Below are 27,463 nucleotides of genomic sequence, written 5' to 3' on the forward strand. Positions count from 1 at the left end.
AAAAGCCTCCTAAAAACCAAACAAAAATACTCCCCCACTAGCAATTTAGTAGTTCCGCAATGCAAGTATACCAAAACAAACTTGCAACAGAGAGATAAAACTGTTTTTTTAGGTACAAAACTCCATGTAAAGTGATGTATTTTTTATTCATTACAGAGATTTTTTGGGTGATGGAACTAAAGAAGGAATACAGTATTTTCTAGTTCTCAGAAAGTAATATTTATACAAGAAAGCAGTAGAAAGGGATCTTAAATATGAGAGTCACAATCTTTTCTTTTGTGTATGTTCACATGGACTTAAAGCTAAATAAAAGGCAGTAAACCCCCCCAATGCACCAATACTGCTGTCCAAAATGTTCAACACCTAAGAATGATTTTGAGACACCCAGTTTTCCAATTTCTGTTTTCTGGTGGGACCATGCATTGTCACTAGGGCAGTAAGCTGAGTTACTTTTGCACAATTAATTCTAAATCCCAAAGAAATTTTATTAAGATCTGTAAGGGAGAGCAATTTCCGTTGTACCTAGCTGCATTTGATTTGGGATAGTAGATAATACTACTGAATGTTAATTACAGGTGAAAGGATGCATCATGATTGCAAGATTACCACAGTAAAATATACTCACAGTTTATTCAGTGTATTTAGGCATGATCATCATAATTTTCTGGAAAAAATCCTATGCAATATTACAAAAATATTCTATGAAATGTACTGCATAATATTAAGGTGGTTATTAATAGATTATTTTTTTTTTTAGACAAAATAAGGCAGAGATTAAGCAGGTTTCTTAATGTTTTAATCAGTGAGCTACACTCACACTGCATATAATGTATTCTGATGGCAGGACACTTTCAACATTTGTGTAAGGATGCAGAGGATAAACTTATTTTCAAGTGAAAGGTGCTATATTAGCTCATCACAAAGATTTAAAGCCTGGAGTCAATTTAGACATTTTTTGACACTTCAAATAATTATTAGTCAACGAAAAACATAAGATGCTGCTCTAGACACAGTACACTTACTCTGGACTGCAGTTTAATTTCCTAAGATCAGAATTCAAGTTAGGCACAGGTGCTGGAACTGAAGATACAGGCAAAATATTTCTATCTTGTGTAAGGTTTACTGGTCTCAAGCTTTCCGGCTGCTGAGAATGCTGTAGACTTAACCCTCCTAAGGAAGAGGACAGCTGGTTCACACCTGGATATTGCTGAAAAAAGTAAGAGCATTGCAAATGGGTGAACACACAATCATGTCTAAATAACAACCTTAAATCTTCTTGCTATCCCAATTCTTCCAGACATACTAAAAAAAGATACAGCAGTAGTTAGTAACAAACAAGAAGAAAGTTGCATGGTAGAAATTTAAAAATGCTAAGACAAGTGTGACATACTTTCCTAATACGTATCATTGGACAAAATTCAAATTCATGATACAAATCAACATTGGAAGTCACATGTAATCCTTCAAGCTTTCCAGGCATAAGAAAACAAGTTACTAGAAAAGCTGACAATTTCCTTCCCTCCCCCCCCCCTTCAAAGAAGTTACAATGTAACTTTTCCAAGTTACAGAAACTGTTTGTATATATTTATTGTTAAATTAAAACAAAACACCATAGAAAAGGAGAAAAGGTTAGGTTGGAAAGCACCTTTGCAGTCTGGTAGTCCAACCCCCTGCTCAAGGCAAGGCTAACTTAAAAAGTTAGATCAGGTTGTTCATAGCATTGTCCAGCTGAGTTTTGAAAATTGATTGAAAAGGACTGATGATGTCACAGCAGAATCTGCTCTAGTGATTCCCCACTCCCATTCTGATGAATTTTCTCCTTATATGTCCAACCAGAATTTCACTTACTGCAACTTGTAAATGTTGGGTTTTGTTCTTTTACTGTGTACTGCTGTAGTGCCTAACTCTATCTCACATTACAGTGAAGATGAAGCTAAGTCTTAAAAAAAAAAAAAAACCCAAAACCCAAACCAACATATTTCCTCCAGATCACATTTTACATTATGTCCATAACAGTGAAAGCATTCCTGGATATGATATGCTAACTTATGGTATTACACTCAGATCAGTAAGGAATTTTGATCACCTACAACAGCAGCTTCAATACATTTGCCAGCTGGGTCTTACTGCAGAGAGTGGGGTTTGTAAAGCAGTACATTTCATTTTCTACACCCCTTCACACATACACTTCTCTGCACTGCTTCAACATTTATATTTTGCTTCAGCGTCTGCCTCTTCTTCAGATTTCACTGTTCTTGAGTGACTCACATGTGCAACAGGAGCCAGGTGATTGTAAACACCTTCTTGGGTGTTTGGTGCTCTCTTTACCATGAAAATAGAGCAGATGCGGGCAGCCTACTCCACCACACACCCAGCACAGGCTCTACAAAGCTCTTTTATCTGTAGTCTCTCCCATGCCTTGCTCGTAAGGTGATGCTTGAGATCATTGCCCATAGTAGTGCTCTGACCAAACATATATTTGCTGATCAAGTACTTCATTATGCTTCTTCATGGTTCCTATCAATAAAGTACAGCTCTTTGAAACACCAAACCTTAAAACTGTGGATGCTGCTAACAACTGGTGAAGCAAAGTGGTGAAGCTAAGCCTATTTGGAGATAGGCTTAATATTTTAAATCAAAAGCTTTCTAATAAGAAGATCCTATAATATCTAATGAGAAGTTAAGATAAGTTACGCCATCAACTTTTAAATTAAACATACAAACCTGTGGATAGTGCTGGAAGCCAGGATGGTGTCCTGGATTACTGGGCTGCACAGGAGTAGGTGGTGCTGTATTTTGGTAGCCAGGCTGCAGTGTTGGATATCCATAACCAAAGGGCTTAGAAGCTTTTGATGTTTGGGGGACTGATGGAGCAGGAACCGGACTGCTAGTCACAGAACGTGTCTCTGGAAGGACAAAAGAAATCCCACAGGTACTGAATATACTTGCTGTTTTTTCTTAATTTAAATGTAAACTCCCTAAAAGCTTAGCAAACACCACTTCCATTTTTTGCATTATCCATCAAGTTGTTTACCTGCACTGACCAAATACATTAGCAAGGAAAATTACTGCAATTATGCTGATAAAGGGGGTATACATGGGAAGATGACCATAGACTTGTGTAACTACTAACAAAATGCTATTTTACAAAAAAACCCAAAAAGTATCTTAAAAAGAAGTATTTCAACGGAATAATAATAATAATAAAAAAATAAATAAAATCCACATCTTATTCCAAGAGTTGCACTTGATATAAACTGCAAAAGAGACCATTCATGCTTGGTCTCTCCTCTACCACTTATGCATACTGTTAAAACGTATCGCTAAGGCGACAGAACTATTCTCTAAATGTAGACACAGAGCTTTTCTTGAAGTAACACAAATCCCTCCTGCATATCACCACAGCACAGTTTAGTGCCACTATTTTTAAAAGCCAAATTTAAAGTAACACATAGACCAAATTAATCCAATTATCGTTTATGTATCCGCTAACATACTTACATTGAACAGCATTTTTTCCACTTGCGCTCAATATGACAGCTCTACAGATTTCAAGACTGAGGTAGTCTGCTAGTAGGTTCATTTAGAACAAACCTGACACTCCTGATATTTTTACAGATAAAAATAAGCAAAATAGCAGCCATTTTCTTTAAATGAAGAAAAACAGAAGAAAATTACCTGATCCAAGCATCTCTGCAAGCTGATATCATTGGCCTCTCTAAACTTCAGTGACATGTCAACTATTATCAGCTACTAACGCCAACACAATCAGGCATACAGTATAACCTAGAGAAAGATGCCTGCTTTCACACAGAGCATACTTTCAGCACTACCCTCAATATTACAATGGAAAGTATGACTTATGATACAAGGAAGTTTTATTAAATGGTTACTCCAACTTCAGTGTTAAAACTGTGAAAAGTGATTAAAAAAGCGAGGTATGTTCTCTCTGATGATTGCCCCCACTCCTTTCATAGGTACTTCCTTTCACCTACTTGTTAATTAACCATAAACAACACCAGATATAGAAAAAAAAACCCATAAACAGTAAACGTTTAAATCTTTAAACAATCCATTTAGAATTAACATGTGATAAACTGCTTACCTGGATAGCCACCTCCTTCCAGGGCATCATAATTGTTCAGAACAGGAGATGCACTGCTTGTAGTAGAGGAACTATCAATTGCTGGGGAGGAAAATAATTTAAAGTCAGGTGCTTCACAAATGGCAAATTTTTGAGAAATAAGAGACTGAAAGTTTTTCCTAAAAACTTTGGTAAGAAACTTTCAAGAAAGACACTGGGAAAAAATCACCACTTCAGCCCTAACACCTGAAAGCTATTACCAGGCAAAGAGGAGGGAGAGTAAGAGATAAACAATCAACATGGTATTAAAAACAAACAAGCAAGCACATGCCCAACAAATAGCAAGAGAGATATCAATGGGAAAAGGACAAAAACAATGAAAAAAGTTGTTTAATATTTTTCTATTAAACTAATAGTTCTTTCTAGACTACATCAACTGAAGCTATGCATAACATTTTTAAAATAGCGTTTATCGTGACTTCCTTCACAACTGCAAACAGAAGATTCCCATTGTCTTCAGAGTGATAATGCACCATCCCTGCCTTCAAGCAAAACTGACAAGTATTTAATTTTTTCCTCCTTTCTGTGTTGTTTTAATTCAGAGCCTGTTTTGATTTCAATGTAAAGCTTCTATTTTCCACTGAACACTGACAAGAGGTCTCAGCTTCAGTCAGAATAAACAGTTACTTCTGGTACAGCCAAAAGTAACTATGTAAAAGCAACAAGTAGCTAAAAGTGAAAAAGCACAGGGGCACCTACGTAGTTGTTAGTACTGAAGAGGCTCCTAATGTTTAAATCCTGAATAGCTTACTGTAAAACACAGCAAACAAATGTGTTTCAAACATTTCTTCCAGTGCCATTTCACATACATTCCCAAAGAAAAAGGACCAAATAGATTAAATGTACTGCTCCTTAAAACACCCCAAGCCACAAAGTGCAACAGAAAAGAATGAGTATATTGAAGAATTCAGAAAAGACAATTATATATATAACTTTTTGTGGCAGAACAGACTCAAAAGAGATTCATTAATACTGTTCTGCTCAGAAGGATCAATGCGACCACACATCCCATTGCGAAGCTGAAAGTATTTCAAGGGAGAACTTCAATGGTGGAACATTTGAGGTTTAATCCCCCTTCGATTGAGATTTCCAAGTAAAGAGACTCCTGCATGTGGAAACAATATCACTGACACTTGGGACACATTAATACCATGGCAACATCATGACTGTATAGATTATTTTTGAGCATTTTGCCTTTAAAGCATTCAGCTAAGAAACAGGAAAACTATTCAAAAAAACCCACAAAACTAACAATAGATTTTATTCTAAATAAAGTATTAACACTGTGAAACTCATACAGTGTTAGCTTTCAGATTGTTTTTCACTGTAAATTTCCCTTCCCCCCGCCCCCGCAAGTTTATAAAAGAACACCTTCCTACCAAATTTTATCTTTCTATTCTAGAAACTGAAAGAAATAAGATTCATTATTTTGTCCCCTGTGGAAATAACACAGCTTTTAAAGGTTTGGTAAGTCCTACTACAGAAAAGCGAAAATGTACTTTTATCAGGTCAACAAGATCAAGATTTAAGAATTTTCAAGAAGTTTTTCTTATCTGACCAGAAGTTAGTTCTGCATTTCAAAAAAATACCAAGAGTATATAAGCACTGTTGTGAACATATAAAACACTACTTCAAGTTTTCTGATTAAACCACTATGTCGGTCTTTACAGAGTTTTTTCAATGGTAAATTCTATTCATAAAATCATATCCATCTATAATATAATTTCACATAAAATGAGTTTGCTCTTTTCACTACGAAGACAATACAGTGAGTTGCAAACAAGAAATACTATATACTTTCCAAGCTCTGCTGGAAAAGTTAAGACAAACCAATTCGACAAATATACGAAAGAATACTTTTTAAAAGCATGCTGTTTAAGTAAAAATAATGCAACTTAGTTGTGCTTCTACTACTACTACAAAAAAAAAATCTACGCATCATTTCTGACATACAGAAAAGTTCTAGTCAAAAAGTATAATCTTAGATATTTTAAAACACAAATAAGGTCTGCCTAACTTAAAATAAGAAAGTGAATCCTATTACTGAGTATCCCATATACTTACTGAATGAAGACCTTTCACTTCAGGTCTTTGCTTTGCTTCTAAAGAACCTTCAAATTTTGTAACACATTCTTGACAACTGTCAGAGTCCCAATGCCTACAAGAATTAGAATGTGCCCTGTCCTACTCTCTACTGGAAAACAAATAGTTGACTCAAAACCAGCAAGTTGTACGGTTTCCTGCAGACAAAAAGGAGCTTCAAACTCTGAACTGGTCCCATGTGTCATGAAAATCTCACAGTTTTGCCAGCAATAAAAAACATAAGAACTTCCACAAAATTAAACAACAGTTTTCCTATGCTTAAATCAATCTATAACAGCTGTCAAACTTTACTTTAGCATAATAAGCACCAGACCAGAGAACATATTACGAAGACAGGAAAAATGTTTTATAAAGAAAAAAAAATATTAGAAAACACTGCTTAGACAAAAGTAATACTTATAATATGCTTTTACAATTACGTAATTGCTTTACCTATATAACTTTTGCTTTCAGAGTTTTCAAGAACTCTTTGGCAACATAGTTAAAGATTTAACTTGTAAGAGTGATAAAAAAAATTGAGAAGCTACACAAACATAAGCAACCAGATGTCCCACAACTATTTTTCATAAAACCACTGGCACAGCCTGTGCTAGAAACTTGTCTACAGAATCTGTTTAGGATTTACATTAACTTGTGGTGACAGGGCATAAAACAGGATGCTTATTAATCAGGTAGCCTACATATTGAACCTGGGTGCCCTTTCAACTATTTTGCATAAGATAGATATAAATACAATGATAGCTCAAAAGCTACAGGCTTTAGTGAAGTACAGTACTTGAGAGAGAAAAATGGTAAGGAGTATGAAAACTTTGTCTCTGGTAGGTATAGGGAACAAAGGAAGGAGACAAAGGTTGTGGTTGTTAAAAAAAAATTAAAATCTGGCATATTCTTTGATATAGCCTTGGCATGGGATTAGGCAAAGAATTATCTGCAGAAAATTCAGTAGGTAGCCCCGCAATAAAAAACCAAAATGCTCTACTGGCTCTTTTAGCCTACTCTTTAGAAAGCAGAGTTCAAACAGCAACTGCATCACAACAGGCAAAGCAAACTTCGGAATAGTTTTCTAGCTGGTAAAGTTTAAATATACTCATAGTATTAAAACCCCCCGATATCTAAAATTAGGAAGTATCCTTAGATTTAAAAAGAAGAGTTATTCAAGAGTTACACCATGCATAACTTAATACTAATACTCAAGCCTGTTGAAAGATCAAATGCATTATCACACAAAGGGTAAGAAAGTAAAGAAATGGAACCAATAATCTGAAATAGCAAAAATTACACAGGATATGCAAAGTATCCTAATACTTGTGGTCCACTAGGGGTGGAGGTAATAGTATCACCTATATTGATACTATTGTACCCTCCAAATATTGTCCTTCTCTGGCTGGAACAACAAGTGTCTTTGGCTGAAAATACCTTCATCCTTGGAAAAGTAACAGCAACTATTTTCTTCTCATGTTCTACAAAGAGTTCAACATAAAAGTTGAATCAATGTTATTCAAAATGATAACATGAACCCATCACACTGTTCTTAATTATGACCTGGATTTCATAATTGTTTTGCTCCATTCTTCATGATATCATTAAGAGCACACTAAGCTATTTTCCACAGTATTCTGGTTTTACGATTTAATTATTTTGATAAAATTCAGAATTATATGGCACTGATTTTTCTCTGCCTTGTTACCAACCGAGAAACTATGATGATGAGAAACATCAAACTTGCAAAACCAGGCCATTCTGACAGAATACAGGCAGAACCCTTGCAACCAAGAACATAACCTTTCAATCAATCCTGACAAACTGCTGCTTAAAACCAAAAGTAAACAAACTTTTAAAGTTCCCTACAATGCAAGCAGGTTAAAACTGAACCTATATGCCTGACCATAGACATACCTTAGAAGGAAAAAAAAAGCAGCACAGATTAATTTACTGTCTTAAAAAGCACACTTATCACCTTTCAATATTTACTTCACTGCCTTAATTGTAAGAGTTCCCTATATGTAAAATGAGAAACAAGGTATACACTGTTTAATATAACAATACAAATGGCATGTAGTTGCTTAATTATCATTCTAAGTTCTACAGCTTCAGTTAAGAGTTTAAAACCTACTGCAAATTAAAGTATGAAAAACAGGAGTCTTGCAAGTTGTGAATATGACTTTGTTAGATACATAAAACGTCTGATATTAATATGACAAAAAAAACCCCAACCGTTTGTTGACCACTACTGAACTCCTTTTTGTTTACTACACTAGAAATAGCCGGGAAATTTCTAGTTAACTTGATATATGATGAGTCAGAGTGATATTTTGTCTTAAAGTAAAAAAAAGTTTCAGGGGATGGAAATACGGAACAAAACTTCAGTAGGAAGAGAACAAGATACTGGTGTAAAGCTAAAGCCAACCTGCTTCCTCATCCTCCTCATCCTCTTCCTCATCATCTGAACTTGATGACAAGGGAGCTGGTGCAGAGCTAGCTTGATTATTAACATATCCACCATACTGCATGCCTGTGAAGTGGAAAGCACAAACATAAGAGTCAGACAGACAGGAAAGATGAGAAACGAAAGTCACAAATCATTGCATTCAATGTGAGAGAAATTAGCCATTCTAGAGAAGATCCCAACATGCAAAAATTTAAGTCTACAACCCTACCTACAGAACTATAGTTCAAGCACGAACTATAGGAGCAGTACACCAGAAGCAGGTTTTAGTGGGCTAGTTTAGCAAAGTATTATTAGCACATGGAAGTTAGCAGCAGATTTTATATACATCTGTGTGTGTCTATGTGCATTTATATCAGGAAGTTAAACACACACAGACTTCCTATGTATTTAATATCAGTTTGTCCACTGAAATACTTTCATTAAGTTAATATATAGAAAGAAATGAGTTCCTTCCCAGGAAAATTCAGACTGTGTTATGAAAACATTATTATAAAACTTTTGGTTGGAACGCCTGCCCCTTTTAAGGCAGGAATACTTCACATTGGAATTCTGAACACTGTCAGAAATTAAATATACTGCTGCTGCAATACGTGAGAGTACAAACATATACCTCAGCAACAGTCAGTGAAATTTAAGCTAGGTAAACCCAAAAATTGGTTAGTCTTATTTTTAAATTAGTGCTGAAATTCAGGCTCATAGGGCCACATTTAAGCACCTAAATACACTATCCACATTTAAGATCCGGTGACAACGCAACAACTGTTACCACTGTCACCTCCAAACCATAATCTGTAGGGTTTTTTGGTATTTTTTTTTGCTGTGTTTGTTTTGGTTTTTTTTTTTTCAATTTCTAAACACATGAACAATACACACAAGCAACGCATACATATATTGCTTTAAAACAGAATAAAGCATTCAGCAATGACTTATAATTAACATCCTACATTACTCATTACTGATGCAATTTCAGCACCTCCAGGAAATTTTAATTTTCTCTTGTCACAGGGAAGGGTTAGCAAGGATTTTAAACACGCCTGTAGTCAGGTAGAGATATCCGAAATAAATGCAAGTGAACACTGTTTCTCTCTTAGCAATCCAACAGATTGCTATAGCAAGAAAATATCCTAATTCTTCAAAACTCTTCAACATTTTTCATACTCTTCGAGAGTTTGGTATTTTTTTCCCTGTAGAAGCACTGTGGCACCATTAGTGTTCTTTGTTTTAACACTATAAACCACTACATAACTGTTGTGTTACACATAACCTGAAACCAGCATGGTAATTAATAATTGTCCCATCCACAACTTAAAGCAACTATAACAACCTTTATTTTATTTAAACTATGGGCTAAAAATACTGTTAGTTCCATGTTTTTTTTTAAATGAGTTAGCAGATGAACCGAAGAGGACCACTTCAATTTCACTTAAAACAAAGCAACAGAACCAAGGTGAAGACTATCTATTCAAACAGTGGAAGTAAAAAGAAAACAGAGCAAAACCATATTGCAACATTCTTGAGAAGCTGAGCTTTCATACAGAGGTTAGCACAAGAAGAGACTGACATTATTTCACTTTATCTAGTGCATTAATACTCCTAAAATTCCAATCAAGTTTCTCCCCAATACAAGTAGACATGATGAAGGCAAAAAAAGTCAACCCCAGTGCAACTGAGGAGGTAAAATGCTTCAGTTTCTTTATACCGCTAAAACACAGGACTAACTCAAGTGATCCATAGTCCCATCTTATATAAAGGCTCCTGGATGCACTTGACAAGGAGGACACAAGAAAAACAGTCTCTGCTCAAAACCAGACTACAGCCAAGGAGACTATGTCTTTTCTCAGGCCTGGGAGAGCTACCGAGGAAGAAGACAGAACAACTGCGTTACTGTGACAGAGAAAAAACAACTTAAAATAATTAACGTGCAAGTAAAAGGGAAAAAAAAGTCAGGATGACAAGAAGAGATGCACTGTAACACAGAGAGACAAGGTAAAAGAAGATGGGCACAGTGTAACAGTGCAAAGACAGTCCTCTAACAAATACCATGTACACAGATAGAAGTAAATCTACCTGGAAAGGGCATGGCAATGCAAAAATTCCAACCATGGGCAGACGAGAGAAGACGACTGAATTAGTGATTCTACTAATGCTACTTCCGAGTCTTTGGAATGTTTTTTGGAAAACAAACAAACTTCCATTGCTAAAACTCCCCCTTTTCCAGTCACTTATCACATACATAAAGGATGCATATGGTCAGAAAGAATACAGAAAAAGAGATTAAAAAATATGTTAGTGACACAGAAGTTTAGGAATCAACTATGTCACTGTGAATCCTTTAGAAGCAGAGCTCGTTTGACTCTTGCCAGCCTTAGCAGTTTGCATAGGTTTTTTATTTTCATTGACAGCAGTACTACAAATTTCTGCCTTTAGGATCCTCCTGCGTTGTGCTAGCACAACTGCCCAGCCACAAAAACAACCCGAGAACTCATTTGGCTGAAAGATAACCGAGTTTAAAAAGTCATTCTCAGGTGAAGAAGCCTCCAATTCTGTGCAGCAATGCCACCAGTAGGCCAGCACAGGAGAGAAAGCAACTTGAGGGCAGAACTAGGCAGCTGAAGACAGCAGTTCCAAGTGCCACCATGTGCCTAATCATGATTTCTGTTGTGACAACTCAGTTCCACTTAGTATTTCTTAGACAGTTGCTAATAATGTTAAAGTCTCCCACTCTTAAAACTGTAAAAGCTTATTTTGAAATCACTGTTTTGAGTGAGATTGCTTTATAGGTCAGGCTTAAAATGCATCCACGTAATTTAAGTTGCTAGAAATTTCCAGTCCAAGGAATTTGTGAACACCGCTACCAGTGCGTCTGTAATATAATAGTATTGCACTCTAAGGCTTTATCCTACTTTATTTTACAGACACCTAGAAGTGTAGGTGGGAGGACATAAAAGGAGAAACTGGAATAAGAACTCATTTGCCTATGAAATAAACCAACTATTTAGGTATTTTAAGTAAAATCACCCATACCATGAAAGACTTTAAAACATAAAGCGTACATTTTATGTAGCTTAAGTTTCATGATGGAAGCCCCACCAAAAATGAAAATTAAATAACCACATGCAAAAATAAACTATATTCTGAAGTTCTTTAACTGGCTCTCCACCCATAGCCCTCATTTTGAATGAATTTACTATGGCATTAAGATCTTTAATATTACAAAGAGTAGTTCTTACATAATGAACCCTCCTCTTCTCCATTTTTAAACTCTTTGCTTTAAATTGTTTTCATTTTCACATCAGCTCCTCTCATCAACACAAAACCTAAGGAAGTCTACAAATAACATCCAGACAGCACACACATTCTCAAAGTTCATATTTAAGATGCCAGTTTCAAGTAAATTAGTTTCTCTGCATTAAATTTGTATGGATATTGATGTAAGATTAAATAGGCTTTAATATATTTAAGATTTTTTTATCCTGTTAGCCAAGTAAACAATTAGAATATTTTAATTCTGTATAGGAATGCCTACATAGGAGCTTAAAACGATGAAATCCACTTTAAAAATTAATTCAAACTGGTCTTCCAGAATGTCTTCACATAAACAACACTACTCTACAATAAGAAAAAAATCAGTCCATTTAATCTCTGCATGAGAAACACACTTGGAATTCTAACAACCAAGACAAATAGAACACATCTACCGAATACTGAAAATAGGTTAGTTTCTACAAATAAGTTTATCACACTAAATTGTCAATAAAAAGCTATTGCAAGAGTACATTATGTATTTCAGACTCAAATGAAACTAAATGAGAAGAGCTTGAAGTCTTCTAAAGCTCATAAAAATATCATCTACACATAGAAACATACATATGTGGTATCATGTACATGGATTTATTATTGATTATATTAATGTAAATGCAACTAGATCAACACAAAATCCTGATGACTCATCTTTATCATATGTATAGTTAAAGTGTGCTCATTCAGCTACATATTGCATTAACCTTCACTTATATGGAAGTATTTGAATTTAATGAAGAGTTCAGCAGCAACGGCAGTGATTTGTATTGTAATGTACCAAGTATTCACACATTATACAGGAATCACTGCAAGAACATATATATTGCACATCAAGGCAAGCACAGTTAAACAGCTAAAACCCTTTTTCTCACCAGAAACATGGTTACGTGATTTCTTTGGAAGACGAAGCAACAGTTTTTTCTAGCATGCACATCTACCTTACAAATTCTACCCAGTACCAAAACCAACTATAAAACTGTGCAAGAACCAAACAGTTCCAAAAATTGATTTATCATTTTCCTTAAAATGGTACACTGTACATCGGACTTTATAGCAGTGAGGAATTATCTTTTTGCCTGTAAGATACAGAGAGCTGATTCACAGACAAGTTATTTCTTTACATTCTCCACTCCACCAGAAAAAGGAAGAAATGGAGGAAAAGGGGAAATTTGGACATTCGCGTCAGAGGACTTTGAAATTTAAGAATAAAAAACATGCTGTGACAGTCACACACCATGCTTTTGAGAATTATTTTGAACACTAGACATATCACATTGTTCTGGACAAAATTAATGCCTACTTCTACCTCACACATTGAGTTCTTTTTCCATAAGAATTTTAAATCCTGAAAACACCGAGAGAAAACAGTAAAAAAAAAAAAAAAAAAAAAAAATCAGTGTGATAAATTAGATTTGGAATACTAGAAACAGAAACATGTAACAGTCAAGAGGCAAGTCAAAACATCAGGGCAGAATTAGCATGGCTGAAGAAGGCTCAAGATCCAACCGATTCTCGGTCAAGAGGCTACCTACATCAGAATAGGAAGCTTATACAGCAGCTTTCCAGAGGAGCTTACAGCTAGGACATAAGAAAACAATTCTATCAGTTTTAATTTAATACTCAAACTTGCTCTGTTTCCCAGTGCTAGCACTAGCAGATTGCTAGTTTACACCTGATTTTTCAATACAGACTGATTACAAAAGACCTTCTTCCAAAAAGTTAAAATTGTAAGCAGCTTTTTAGAAGAATAAGGGAACTAAAAGAAGGGCTTTTTGAGAGAGAGACATGTAAGACTGCCAACAAGATAAACAAGCCAAAGATGACATATGGCCCAAGGAAATCAAAGAGAATCTAAGAGAAGCTAGGAGTAAGGTGGTATAAAACAAGAGCACTCGGGGAGCCTGATGAGATGCAAGAGGTATACTCCAGTCAGGCAAATGCCGAAGAGCAGCAATAAAGCTTCCAGCATTCATGTCCACATGTGGAACAGAGCAGAAGTCTGTATTGCAACTTCCCATTCCCTTTTAGTACCTTCCTGAAGGGCCGACTCTGGTGACTGTGTAACAGAAGGTGAAGATCGTGGCTGTGAAGAAAGGCTTGGAGCAGGTGTCCTTACTGACGAGATCACAGCAGAGGAAGCAGATGTTCCAGCCCCAGGCTTGGTAAACGGAATGCTCTCGCTCACAGAGTGCACAGGCTGTGAAGAATCAACGCCACCTGAAAACAACAGCAGAAAGCAGGAATGCGTTGCTTCTAGTTGCACAGACAGTTACACAATGCAAGCAATCACAGTTGATTTCACAATAATTACAAAAACAATACAGTACTTCAGAGAGATGCTTTCCAAGTATATATTGAAAAGTTGTTTTTTTAAAATAAATACCTATAACGTTAAAACTCCACTAAAACTGAACAAATCACACTGACAACTAACAGCAAAAAGGAAAGCATGACATAAGATCAAGACTAAGCAGAAGCTAAATTGATCCATTTTTGATCCATCTCCACAACTCCATGCTTTCACAGGAGGAACGCAGTCCATGTGGAATAGCTCCCTCTTAATATTCCTTCCACAGGCAGGAAACCTGAAAGTCAGCTGTGTAGTAGACCAGCATTCTGCCTCCCTCACAGGGCTGGCACTTTGCAATTTTGGTACTCAATTATGAGACCCATATTCCAAGCAATCTGTTTCAATCAACCCTGAGTATTCTGTAGAACTTCTGATGAGTTTTAAACATCTGGACTAGATATAATCTGCTTAAAAAAGTCAGATTAGTGCTTTGAGAGATTTAACACAGTCCAGTTGAAATTCCTATCAGATAAGGACAATATAAATTCAATTAAGAAAGCTTTGAAGAGGGTCACTCTTTGTCTATAAATTGAAAAAATTCGTAGTATTATGATTCTTTCTAAAAAACCTGACAGACCACACTGTTAAGAATAGAAGGAAATGGTTTGACCAACACCACTTAGTAAACAAACAGAAATCAAGCAACAACAAAATTCACTGTTTGTATTTGTAGAGTACTTATTTAAGTTACAGAATTCACTAGAGGATGCACATGTAATATTAATTTTGCTTCCTCTGTACATACAGCAGTGTAGCTCATACAGACCCTGGCTTTTCCTTAAATAATGGAGTTGATATCTGAAAGGACTTTATGGGGGAGTTGAGGCTTCCTTTAGAGGGGGAAGAAGAGGCTTAAAATGTTTCCTTCTGTTTACCTAATTTACCGTTAAAATTAACATCATACATTTTCACCACCTTAATAGAACTTTTATTTATTATGCAGTTTCCAAACACAATGTTGAGCACACATACAGCTTTTTCACAAGTGTAATAATTAAAATGTGTATTTCTCCAAAGTACATACACACAGCATTTTCTATTGAAATGTACTTGCTATAACCTCTGCTTCCACACATTACACCTTGTAGACTCCCCACAGAAGCATCAGCACCTGTCAGCAGAAATGTTCTTGTAGCTACACAGCTTCCTCAAACAAGATACGCAAGACAATAAGGGAAGTTCTTTGTGACATTAGTGTGCTTACTCAGGTTTTATAGCAGAGCACTGTTTATGGGGTTACGGCGTTTTCCACACTCCAAGTCAATATAGCAATGCTTGCAGCATCAAGAACTGCTGTAGAGCCTGCTAAATGCTACAATGTCACAGTGTCACATGTTCAAAGCCAAAACTAATTTACACCCGGATAAGCCGAAGGATGCAATACCTTCCTGCCAAGTACTATTATCTACTCTCAAACAGAAGTTATCCAAAATATCCTTCAAAATTACATGGATCTTTTACACGTATTGTAAGAAAACATTTTTAAACTCTGAGCAACAAAAAAAACCAACAGTTTTTTCTTTGTACAAAAAATCCAACCTGCAAAATTACGTGACAAACCTTATTTGGTGACTCTAGAAAGTTTTCTAAAGCCAGAAGTAACTGAGACCAAAGGAAACACTTGGACAAAGTTAATCTTTAAAAATACATTGTTAGTAACCATCATCACATGCAAAAATCTATGGTCACGGTATTACACTATCAATATTTTTTTTTCCTCTGCCCAGTGAGAAGACTGCACTGTCACACAAGTACTAATCAATTTAGGGTGGTGTATTTTAGCTCAGGACAAAGCTGGACTGAACACCAGTTTAGAGTACAACGAGTACTGTTCTGTGCATAGTTTTTAGCAAAAAAAAAATTTAAGATGTACTGAAATTCCTCTGTGACAATGAGTTGCTGCAGCTGTGATCTTGATTTCCTGCTCCTGCCACCCCAACATAATATGCAATTTCTACTGAGAGATTTACCACCTCCTTGCAGCTTGGTTTTCAACAACATCCTATCTCCCTGACTTTCTGTATCGCGGCTGCAGTCCTTCCTCTTTTTCCAACCACACCTATATTAGCAGATTTGCAGGATTATAGCCTACGTTCCCATGGAACTGGGACAGCAAGGACTTTAGATCCTGATCTGACATAAGGAGAAGGATGTGCATGAGAGAAAGAAATTAAAGCGTCTCCTGCTCAAGCAGACTGCCTACGATTACAGGACAGTAGACAAGATCCAGAAGCAAAGAAACCCATACCATATACCCACAGGAGGAGTTCTCTATCTCACTCCTCGTGGAAGCAGGAGGGAGTCCAGTAAAATCCTGGCATTCTGGTTGACATTTGCACTGACTGGAAAGCACCAAGAAAAATCAGAGTGCACAGATTTCAACTCAAAGAAGGTGGAAAAACATTAAGGAAAGCTACTGACCTAGAAAGACAAAGAGCCTAAGTAATACAGAGCGTGTTATTTACATAGCATAACACTGGTTTCGGACAGATTTATATCAACACTGGTCAGCTGAAATACAGAATTTAAAACTACAAGAGGGCATTTTTGCTAGATGAAACTAGTTTAAACCAGCAAGCAGAAAACCCTCAAATTTAATATTTGTATTGTACTTTATTTATACTTCCTAAAGCAAAGAAAATTATTCTCACTGTCTGCTATTCATCCAAACAGGTCAACTTCCAGCAAAAGATGCCTCTTAAAATATATTTCTTCCAGTGAAGTTTCAGCAAGCTACACTGAAAATACTTCAGTGATTTCAGACAGTGGCTGCCAAAGTTTTAGAAAAACATTTTGTTTCAGTTCTGCGTCCTCAGTACGTGACATACAACAGCTCAGGGGGTTGATTTTAATAGATTCAGCATTTTGGGGGCCTTCCAAGGCCCTACACAAATTGGTTTATTTAAAAATACCATTGTAAGTCCAAGTCTTAGAACTTTTCTGATTCAAGGAGAAATCACCAAACTTCTGAAAAGCTTATGCCACGGTGTTTCTTAAGTAAGTCCTGTTTAAACACACACGTTTTATTAAAAACATGGCATTCTTCTACATAAACAATGTTTTCATCACTGAGAGCTCTCAGCATTCACTGACCGCACAAAACTGCTACTGAAAAATACATTAAGACAGTAGTATCCTGCATGACAGACTTCTCAAGGTTGGCTTATTCATAATTTAAGGATTGTGAGGGGTCTTCTTTCACAGCACAGCAGCAATGACAGCAAACTGTCTTACTGGCACTCGGAATAGTAGGATCCAGTATCAAAATTTCTTTACATGAACAGTCACAGACAGCACACTTGGGAATTTCTGTATATCTTATTTTATTTTTCCAAGCAATTTTGCTAAAAACTATGCACAGAACAGACTGCAACCTTTTTCCATCATCATTTGCTTCCTGGAGAACAGTAGGGAGTATGGAATATTCAGAAAAATTCCTTCTTATGAATCATTCATTTCCTTAAATTCCTTGTGTGTTGTACTCAGACACTTTCTAAGGATGTACAAGAAATAGCAAAAAAAAAAAAAAAAAAAAAAAATCAAGATCCAACTCCTTTTTTTAAAGGCTGCAAACAATTAGAATACTATATATGAAATTATTCCATCTGAGAACAATAAGGCTGCACTGCGAAATTCAGAAAGCATATCAGTGTCCCAAAAAGTAAATCAATTATGCCAGGACCAAACAATGACTTTCCATCTTTTATTAACCAGGTGTTTTAGCAGTTGAATTTTTAATATATTTTAGCAAAACATGTAGACTAGAAAACGGTCAGGTATTATTGCAGTCAGTCTGTTTAGCGCTAGACTTTAAAAATGGTTTCAGTCTTTAGAATTCAGTAATAAAACAGCCTGGCTCTTTCTTCGGCCTAGCTACTGATTGCTACCTTTATTTGCTCTTTCCCAGTCAGTAAGTACAGAATCATTTGTATGCTGAGGTTGAACTAGGATTCAGAAGGAAGAGAAAAAAGTTGTTCTCCAGAAAAAACAGTTCCACAATCGAGTCCACTGTGTAAGGAAGCACAGGGCATGCTTATCTCAGCGGCTCTACAAGCTCAGGAAGAGCTGGAATGTGGTTTAAGTAATTATGCCTACAGTCTGGCAAACAAACCAAGTACTGCAATATTACTCAAGTGTAACAGAAACAGTGGATCAGTGTTTATTTTCTTAACTGTAAAGTGTGTACCTATTACAGACCACTACCAGAGCCAGTTCTATCATCAGCTCTTTGAAATTCAAGCATAATATTACTACTTTTTCTTGAGGCCATATATTAACTCACTCTCTTAAAAAGAGCACTGAATGGTTCAGAAATAAGACTATCCATTGTTCATATGGCCCTACATGGTCTGGTCAGCTCCACTGTTTCACCTTTAAAACAGCTGTTCCTTGTAAAAAATATTGTTATGAACAATAGTACATTTCAAGATGCCCTCAAAAGAAACAAAATTAACAGGCATTTAAATTAAAAACTTTTGTAAATAGAACACTAGCAGACTGAACAAACAAGATGTTTTCATATCACAGAATTGTTTAGGTTGGAAGGGACCTTGAAGATCATCTAGTTCCAACCCCTCTGTCACGGGCAGGGACACCTCCCACCAGACCAGGCTGCTCAAAGCCCCATCCAACCTGGCCTTGAACACCTCCAGGGACTGAGCTTCCACAACTTCCCTGGGCAACCTGTTCCAGTGCCTCACCACCCTCACAGTAAAGAATTTCTTCCTAATACCTAATCCAAATCAGTATCTGGCTCTTCCAATTTGAAGCCATTACCCCTCATCCTATCACTACATGCCCTTGTAAAAAGTCCCTCTCCAGCTTTCTTGTAGGCCCCCTTCAGGTACTGGAAAGCCGCTATAAGGTCTTCCCAGGGTCTTCTCTTCTCCAGGCTGAACAACCCCAACTGCCTCAGCCTGTCTTCACAGGAGGGGTGCTCCAGCCCTCTGATCATCTTTGTGGCCCTCCTCTGGACCTGCTCCAACAGGTCCATGTTCTTCTTACGTTGGGGGCTCCAGAGCTGGACACAGTACTCCAGGTGGAGTCTCACGAGAGTGGAGTAGAGGGGCAGAGTCACCTCCCTTGACCTGCTGTCCATGCTTCTTTTGATGCAGCCCAGGATGTGGATGGCTTTGTGGGCTGTGAGCACACATTGCTGGCTCTTGTTGAACTTCTCATCCACCAACACCCCCAAATCCCTCTCCTCAGGGCTGCCCTCGATCTATTCTCCATCCAGCCTGTGTTTGTGCATGGCATTGCCCTGACCTACATGTAGTACCTTGTATTTGGCCTTGTTGAACTTCGTGTGGTTCACATGGGCCTACTTCTCAAGCCTGTCCAGATTCCTCTGGGTGGCATCCCTTCCCTCCTACGTGTCGACAGCTCCACGCAACTTGGTGTCATCAGCAAATGTGCTGAGGGTAGACTCAATCCCAACATCCATGTCACGAACAAAGATATCAAACAGTAGCAAGTACAGTAGTTGGTATAGACTGGATGAGCTTGATTCAAACTTAGATGTTTTTCCCAGGCAAATCTTTACCATCATCAAAACCATGTTCCTTGGTCTTAGAAAACCTCTGCTACAAGGACTCCTAAACCAATTCCAATGTTGTGTTTCAATGTAGAGGCATTCCCACATCTCTAATCTCTTCCATTCTTCCTACCAAGTATTGCCTAGCCTATGAACTTGTGCTCAGTTTTCGCATGAAGCAGAAGCTGCAGCTACTTGCATGGACTAAGTATTTTCGCCCCCAACTGGCAGCTTTACAACTTCATTCTCTATAGCTACATCCACACTAAAAACATGAAGTTGTTGCTTACAAAAAGCAGCTAAAACCACCAAAATTGCACTCTCGTTCAAATGCTTACCAAAAAATAATTAAAAAAAAACAAAAACAATTGCCGGCAGACCCATGTAGGCTCTACTTTTTCTGAACTAACATGAAAAAAACCTCAATAAACTAAAAATATCCCCCAAATAGCATCTTTTTCTGTATCTCTTAATAGAAACACGTCAGTGACATGATTAGCTGCTATTGTAAGGACTGTGGTAACCGAATGAGAGAGGCTTCAAGAATGAATAAGGACAGAACTCAAAATTACGACACAGAATTTCATATAGTGAACAAGTACAAATCAACAAGAGCGCATGATTTCTGATGTTTCCCAGACACATCTGGAAGTTCACTAACCTTCAAATAATACCATACCTGTATTTATTTGGTTGTTTGCTTTAGCAACTGATCCAGTGAGATTCCTGCTGAGGTTGTCTTGAACAGACCGAGCAGATGAAATAGTTGATAATGTTGAATTATATCCCACGGGAACATGCTGTTGAAGTGAATGAGGTACTGGTGTACTCTGGCTAGAAAATGTATTTGTCTCTTTGAGCTGTCCAACAGCAGGTAGGCTCTGAGAGGTAAATGCCTGCCCATACACATTGCCAGCAGCCGCAGGATAGGAAACATTAGGATACATGGCACTAGAAACCACGGGCATGGTGTAGTGATCAGAATTAAGGGGAAATCCCTGAGATGCAACTGAAGAGCTGACAGAAGTGCTGTAGTGATTACCAAATGCTGAATATGACTGCTGAGCACTCGTATGCAAGTAGGACGCAGATGATATTGCTCCTTGAATAGGTCCGTCAGCCAGCCCCACTGTATGGGGAGAAGTTTTGTTGTACAACTGCTGTGATTCCTGTGTATTCAACACATTGGTACCCACAGAAGGTGTCATAACATTTTGTGCTGGTGCTGAATAGTAAGTAGGGTAGTAACTGGCTCTATACTGATTATCCACATGTGAAGCAGCAGCTTTATTGGGCACTTGGGAATAGTGTCCTGAGGGCACACTATAGTTTGGAGGATGCGAGCCATAGCCAGAGGGGAACTGCAGACTCTGCACAGGACCTGAAACAAAGAGAAAATGTCACATGCATTAAAGGTGCGCCTGCTAGTAGTGCCAATGGACTCTGTGCTTACTCTAATTAACAAAAAACTAGTTTCCTCTTGTTTTCTGTCACTATTTTTGAGGTAAATTTCCATCATCAGAAAGAGAACAAACCGACTATAATGCATGCAAAACACAACATTCGAAGTAATTTGCAAACACACATGGAAGTAGCAGAAAAATGGACTGCTTCCATTATCAACAGAAGTTTCCATGACAAGACTGTGTGCCTCACATTTGTACTTTTTATGTTTTTAAGAGTTTTTAGGAGGTTAATATTTAAACAAATAGTGAGCAACAGTAAGCACCAAACTGATGTTTCTAGGTGTCTGAATACAACAGTATGCCTTAAAGAAACTGACTGAATACAGAAAATAAAAAGCTGTAGTCAAACCAGTACAGAATCACAGAATAGTCAGGGTTGGAAGGGACCTCTGGAGATCATCTAGTCCAACCCCCCTGCCAGTACGTTGATAAATAAAAATGTAAATACCCCTCTTTACAAATCCTCAAGATGGTGACTGAGATAAAGTGTTGCAGGGCAGATATTTTTGTCTTCTATGTTCTTTTGTATTATGCTTTTATGAAAAGTGACATTTTTATGAAACTACAGAGTATCTTACAAGGCACTTAATTTCTGTTTACTGCCTGATACTTATATCAGGTATAGAAGATATTGATATCAGAGAAACTAACCTCTACTGTCACTGCAACTGGCTTAATTACATATTGTTAACTACATATTGGTCCAGCAAGGGTCAAACAAGTACTTGTTTAGCTGCTAGAGACCAAATGTTAATTATGTCCAAACTATTTTTTTCAATGCCAACCGATCAATGGTAAATCTGAAAGTTTTTCCTCAAGTTCTTTTCCTGAACCCTATTTTAATTTTCTAGTGAACCACAAATGCATTTCCCTGGATAACTTCCTTGCTTAAAATTACCACACCCTACTGCTTATGTCATGCTGAATGACTATGGTGTTATTTCCCAACCCTTGGTGAACAGAAACACAAGCACAGCACTGGGCCAGTCAGAAATTTAAACAGTCACTGTGACAATAATAAATTGTTGATTTCCTCCCTTTACAGTGATTACAAAACGTATTATTTCTGTTGCCTACAAATTTTGAAAAATCACTGTTACCAAAGCAACACCCAGATGTTCTAGGATTAACTTGAAAAGCAACTTTAATAATGAATTTGTTAACAGAATCTTGTAAGCAAGGAACATACAGAATTGCTTTCTAATAAAATTAAAAACACCTTTTCACAACTGATGATCCAGAAAGTTGAGTAGAAGAGAAAGGAGCTAAAAAATGAACAACAGTGGCTTGGACTGCTGGGTCAAAAGACAGAAAGGCACTTTGGAAGAAAGCACAAGGAGCTTAAAAAATATAAATTACATTCTGAGTTTTGAGGAGAATATGTAACTATGCTTCTGATTAACTGTTTTCTTGAAAAAGTGGGAGCTGCTTCACAAAGCTCTGTAGTGTATTCTCCTTTCAAGGAAAGTTATTTTGAGTTAGCAAGTCATTAACAGCTATGTGAACTCTGGCAGACTTTCATCCAGCTTTTTTAAAGTCTGAAAGAACAAATTCAAACATACATCGCTAACTTATGTCTCTCAAGACTTATTGTTTTAAGCATTTGTATCACTTAAGATGGCAAAAAAAAAAAAGTTTTCTCTGAAGTGTCTGTGCATTTGTTCTACTGAAATATGCAGAATAAACTAACTGAGCAGGTATAATTTAGAAACTGGTTTAGGAGCACCTGACTTTTAAATAAAAGGTTGCATATCAAATCATCTACTACAAAGTCTTGCAGTATCTAGCTCTGGTTTGAAAACACACACCATAAACAAAGAGAGAGATTATATTTTTGATTTCAAATTCCTGGTCCTTTAAAAGCAATTTTTACAATAACAGATGAAAGATTATTCCCATTATCTGAAGTAAGCTTTTTGTCTATTTGATTATAATGAACGTGAGTAGAAAGTAATTTTTGTGCTGCAATTAGCTGAAGCTCCTAATGACTAGATAATTGGACAGTTTTCAACACTGGAAATCTGGGTAAATCTTCAGTGTCTTTTTGAAACCTGGTTAATTGCACAATCTCTCCTGATGTCTCGAGTACTCTACCTTCCTTCCAAAACACCTGACAAATGTCTTTCAAAAAAAAAAAAAAACTCCACGAGAAGAGTTGAAAACCTCAGCTGCACAGAGAATGTGTACTGCTAAAACACCATCTCTATAATGAAAGCAGTGAACCTCTCCTTCTACAAATTAATACTTTATAACATTACAAAGCATAACTACAGAGTCATTAACAGATGAATCCCAAAAGCCTTATCACTTTTTAAGGGGCAGTGGGAAAGCCACCCCCAAAAAAAAAAAAAAAGAAAGCACCACTATGACTACACCACTACGTGAATGTGTAAAGATTTGTTTGCTAGTATCACATTTGTTTGGATTTTTATGTCCATGCATTCTCTCACCTGAATAATTTAGCCATCCGCAGCGTACCCTACGCATCCTACACCACCATGTTCCTTTCCAGCCAAGAACACCTGTTAGTTTTCTGTAACTTTTAACATCCCTTTACACACCACAGCTCCCTCATGTACCCCTTGCTGGCTGGGTGGGGATAAGCTCTGTGTGCCCTTAATTGTCAGCAAACAAGCCAGCAAATCAAACCACTGCTGAGCTCTCACAACAGCTGAGTCATGGAATGAATATCTAGCTCCTTCATTTATCCAGCTTCCCATTTTCACAAAATATTCAGGGATTTTTTTATCTTTCAGACCTCTATCCTCTTTATCAAATTTAATGAAACTATCCAAAAAGATACAAAGTCTGAGAATGGATGGAAAACAAGGCTAAAAAACATCATAGTGAAAATTATGGTCCTGAAATGCTAGTAGAGATACCTACGGTAGTCTTACAAACCAGTTGTAGAAAACACTAGACAAAAGTCTTCTGGAGAAACATTGGGATTTGATACAATTACCCTCTCAGCATTACATTTCAATACATTAAATTGCTAGCACTGAAGTCCTCCACCACCACTGGAAAAATACATCATCTTTCAGTACTGACGAAACAAGCAACATTTTATTATGCCGAAATTAGGAAACAGGTAATTTTCAACTTAGATACAAAGCCACCTGTAAGACTACTGCAATAAAACTGCCCCGAACTTGCAAGAAGTTATTCAGAAGAATTATATTTTAAAGCCCCAGACTTATGAACACCACCCCAAACAAAGGCTTTTTTAACACTTAATTTCAGTATAGGATCAAACTGAGAACACTGCAAGAGAGAAGAAAAAATATAATAAAATACAAACAATAAGTTTATTTAAAAAAAAAACCCACACCCTAAGTTTTACTAAAGCTAAAGTCTCCAAGGGTCTCAAATGGACTTAGTGATTGGACTGGGCAAAATTTATCAAAACCAAAGCTGAACTTCCTTTTTAATATTACTGTACATCTAACAGGTTGCTTGTGTTCTGCAAGAAACAGCCCCTTTCATCAGACCCCAGTAATTTCAGTTTTACCTGAAAAATCCACATTTTATAAAATCAAAACACAGAGCGCTCTAAACATCTGAAAGGATGCACTTGTGTTTTCTTTCAACTAATCAGAAATAGTTGTATTCACTTAAGTATCTTACATTTAAACTCTATTATACTGACATAAAATCAGATTTTAAAAGCAATGATAATCTTTGTGAATTTTGGTTTCTATTGGACAGAATGGGAATTTCCTGTACAGTCTTTTTTCTGCTACTATTCCCCTCTACTCCACTCCTATTACAATTTAAGAAAAAAAAAAATAAGTAGCTGTCTCAAATCCTGTGTTATAACTTCAGAAGATTAGTAAAGACAGACACACTAATAAAAAAATTCTGGAATGCTATTGCTAGATGACACAAAATGACAAATTCAGAGTTCTTGCCTACAAATCATCAAATACACATCAAATACACAATACATATCTTAAGGAACATAGAAGCCGAAATTAAATTGAATAGTTAGCAAGTTATACAATAAAAATTCAAGACTATTATTGAAACAGTGCATAAATTTTTTAGAATTAAAGAAAAACTGTTTTGCAGAAACTAAATGGTCTACTACAAGGTTATAAACAAGCCGTTTTTAAGAATATTAGCAGCAACACAGAGTTAATTAAAATAACAAATAGTAACAATGGCTCTTTAAAATTACTGTTTCGTTCAGTTAAAAACACAAGGATAACGTATGATGTCAGTTTCTACTTATTTCTGTGAAACACACTTCCAGGTTATTGATGCTGTAGTAGCTGTGTCCTGATAATGACATGTTTTTAACAAAAAGCCGTATAAGTTAGCATTTTCTGAATAATTTTGACAAACTCAGCATTATAATACTAAAGTTGGGACACGTCCGAGGCATTAGCATCTCCTTAAAATCTACCATCAGTTACCTTCCTTTTCATTCACTTCAGTGACTCCTGCATTATCTGCAAACTGACTCAAAACCTAATTTATAGGCACGAAAGTGCTTGCTGCCTAACTACCCCTTTGGACATGAGAAACACTCATGAGTAAAAAACTTTGTAGGTCGTTACCATGCATACTGATACGTGCACAAAAAACGCCTGTGTACAAAACAGCCTGACTATAAAATATAGAGTTTAACAGTAGGAGTTAAAACTCTACGTAAGCAAGAGGCCCAAATTAGATGCCAAACCATCATTAGATGGGGATGAAGATCATACAGGCATTCTGAAAAGTTAATTAGGTGTATTAATAAAGAACTGATTTTATAGCGCACCAATTTAAAAATGAGGAACTGCATGCTAATTATTTTAATTCATAGCACAGCTAGTCTCAGTACCTCTCCATCTGAAGAGCAAGTCCGTATTTTGTGACTTTGAACTATTTTACCTTTGGTTTTCAGTGACCCAAATTTCAGGCGTCCAACCTTGTTTATTCAACTCAAAATCCAATATCCAGCTGCATGAACCCACCTACTACTTTTACGATCATAAACGGTCGTGAAGCAAGTACTCCCATCTACAATACGTGGTTCTCTGCCCACACTCCCAGAGCCGAGGCCTGGAGGTGCCTCGGCCTCCAGAGCATTCCCGGAACGCCACAAAGCAGGCGCCACAACACCGAGCAGATCCCAATTCGCGAAGAGGGAAAGAAGCGGAGACACACCTCCCCCGCCTCCCCCCCGGTTAGTGAGGCCGGGAGAGGCTGTCCCTTCTTTAAAGTTAACTCCGCACACCGCGGCGGGGGCCCCGGGGCGGGACGCCCCTTTCCCCTAGGGGTGCTGCCTTACAGGGTAAAGGGCTTCCTTAGGCGCCGGCTCCGCCGCGGCCCACCGGGCCCTCCGCCGGACCCGCGCCCGCGCCGCCCCCCACAGCGGCCGCCTGGGCACCCCGCACCTCCCGCCACCCCCCCAGGAGGAGGGAAAAGCCAGCGCCACCCCACCCCCCTACCCGGCACCCGCCGGGCCCCCAGCGAGGGAGCAGCGCCGCTCGCCCCGGGGACCCCGCGGGCGGCCTCTCCCCGCCGCCGCGGCCGCCAGCGCTAGGCCCCGCGCGGGGCGCCGGCCCCCTCACCGTTCTGGTAGCGAGGCGCGCCGCTCTGAGGGGCCGCGGCCTCCCGAGAGGCGCCGGGCCCGCCCGGGTAAACGGCGGCGGCACCAGCGGGCCGCGGCGGCAGCCCGGCGGGCGCGGACATGGCTTCTCGCAGCAGCTCCTCCTCACTCCGGCCCGCTTCTCTTCTTCCTCCTTCTTCTCCGCCCCGACCGCAGCCGGGCGTCGGGGGTCGCCGGCGTGTGTGCGCGGGGAAGGCCGCGGCCGCCCCACGGGAGCGGGGAGGGCAGGAGCGCGCAGGCGGGCCCGAGCGCCGCTCCCGCCGCCGCGGCCCAGCGGCCGTTAACGCCGCCGCCCACAGCGCCCCCTGGCGGCCCCTCCGCGACACACGCCCTGCCCGGCCTGAGGGAAGCCGGGGCGCCCCGCCTCCCGCCGCCCGGCTGGGCCCCGCGCACCTTCGGGGACGTGCTGCCCTGAGCCGCCCCGTGCGGGGAACGGGCTGTATGGCAGGGAGAAGCGGGGCGGCGGGGCCCGGCCCGGCCCGCCTAGTCTGTGGGTGGCGGCGGCCGCACTCCCCG

The 27,463-nt window shown here is 38.3% G+C and overlaps 1 protein-coding gene across 1 annotated transcript in view; it reads right to left on the bottom strand.

Annotated features, from left to right (window-relative positions):
- The window catches only part of SEC24B (SEC24 homolog B, COPII coat complex component), a 47,071-nt gene extending 20,021 nt beyond the window's left edge, over positions 1 to 27,050 (bottom strand). The window contains exons 1-7 of the mRNA XM_082482219.1: positions 26,910 to 27,050; positions 20,559 to 21,260; positions 14,028 to 14,213; positions 8,655 to 8,759; positions 4,106 to 4,186; positions 2,725 to 2,906; positions 1,023 to 1,207 (exon numbers count right to left, since the gene is read on the bottom strand). Coding sequence (XP_082338345.1) covers positions 1,023 to 1,207; positions 2,725 to 2,906; positions 4,106 to 4,186; positions 8,655 to 8,759; positions 14,028 to 14,213; positions 20,559 to 21,260; positions 26,910 to 27,030 — 1,562 coding nt within the window. The 5' untranslated portion in view covers positions 27,031 to 27,050. The remainder of the gene's footprint in view (positions 1 to 1,022; positions 1,208 to 2,724; positions 2,907 to 4,105; positions 4,187 to 8,654; positions 8,760 to 14,027; positions 14,214 to 20,558; positions 21,261 to 26,909) is intronic.
- Positions 27,051 to 27,463: the final 413 nt, after the last annotated feature.

The sequence above is a fragment of the Vanellus vanellus genome (genome assembly GCF_965231255.1).
Source record: "Vanellus vanellus genome assembly, chromosome: 4".
Lineage (NCBI taxonomy): Eukaryota > Metazoa > Chordata > Aves > Charadriiformes > Charadriidae > Vanellus > Vanellus vanellus.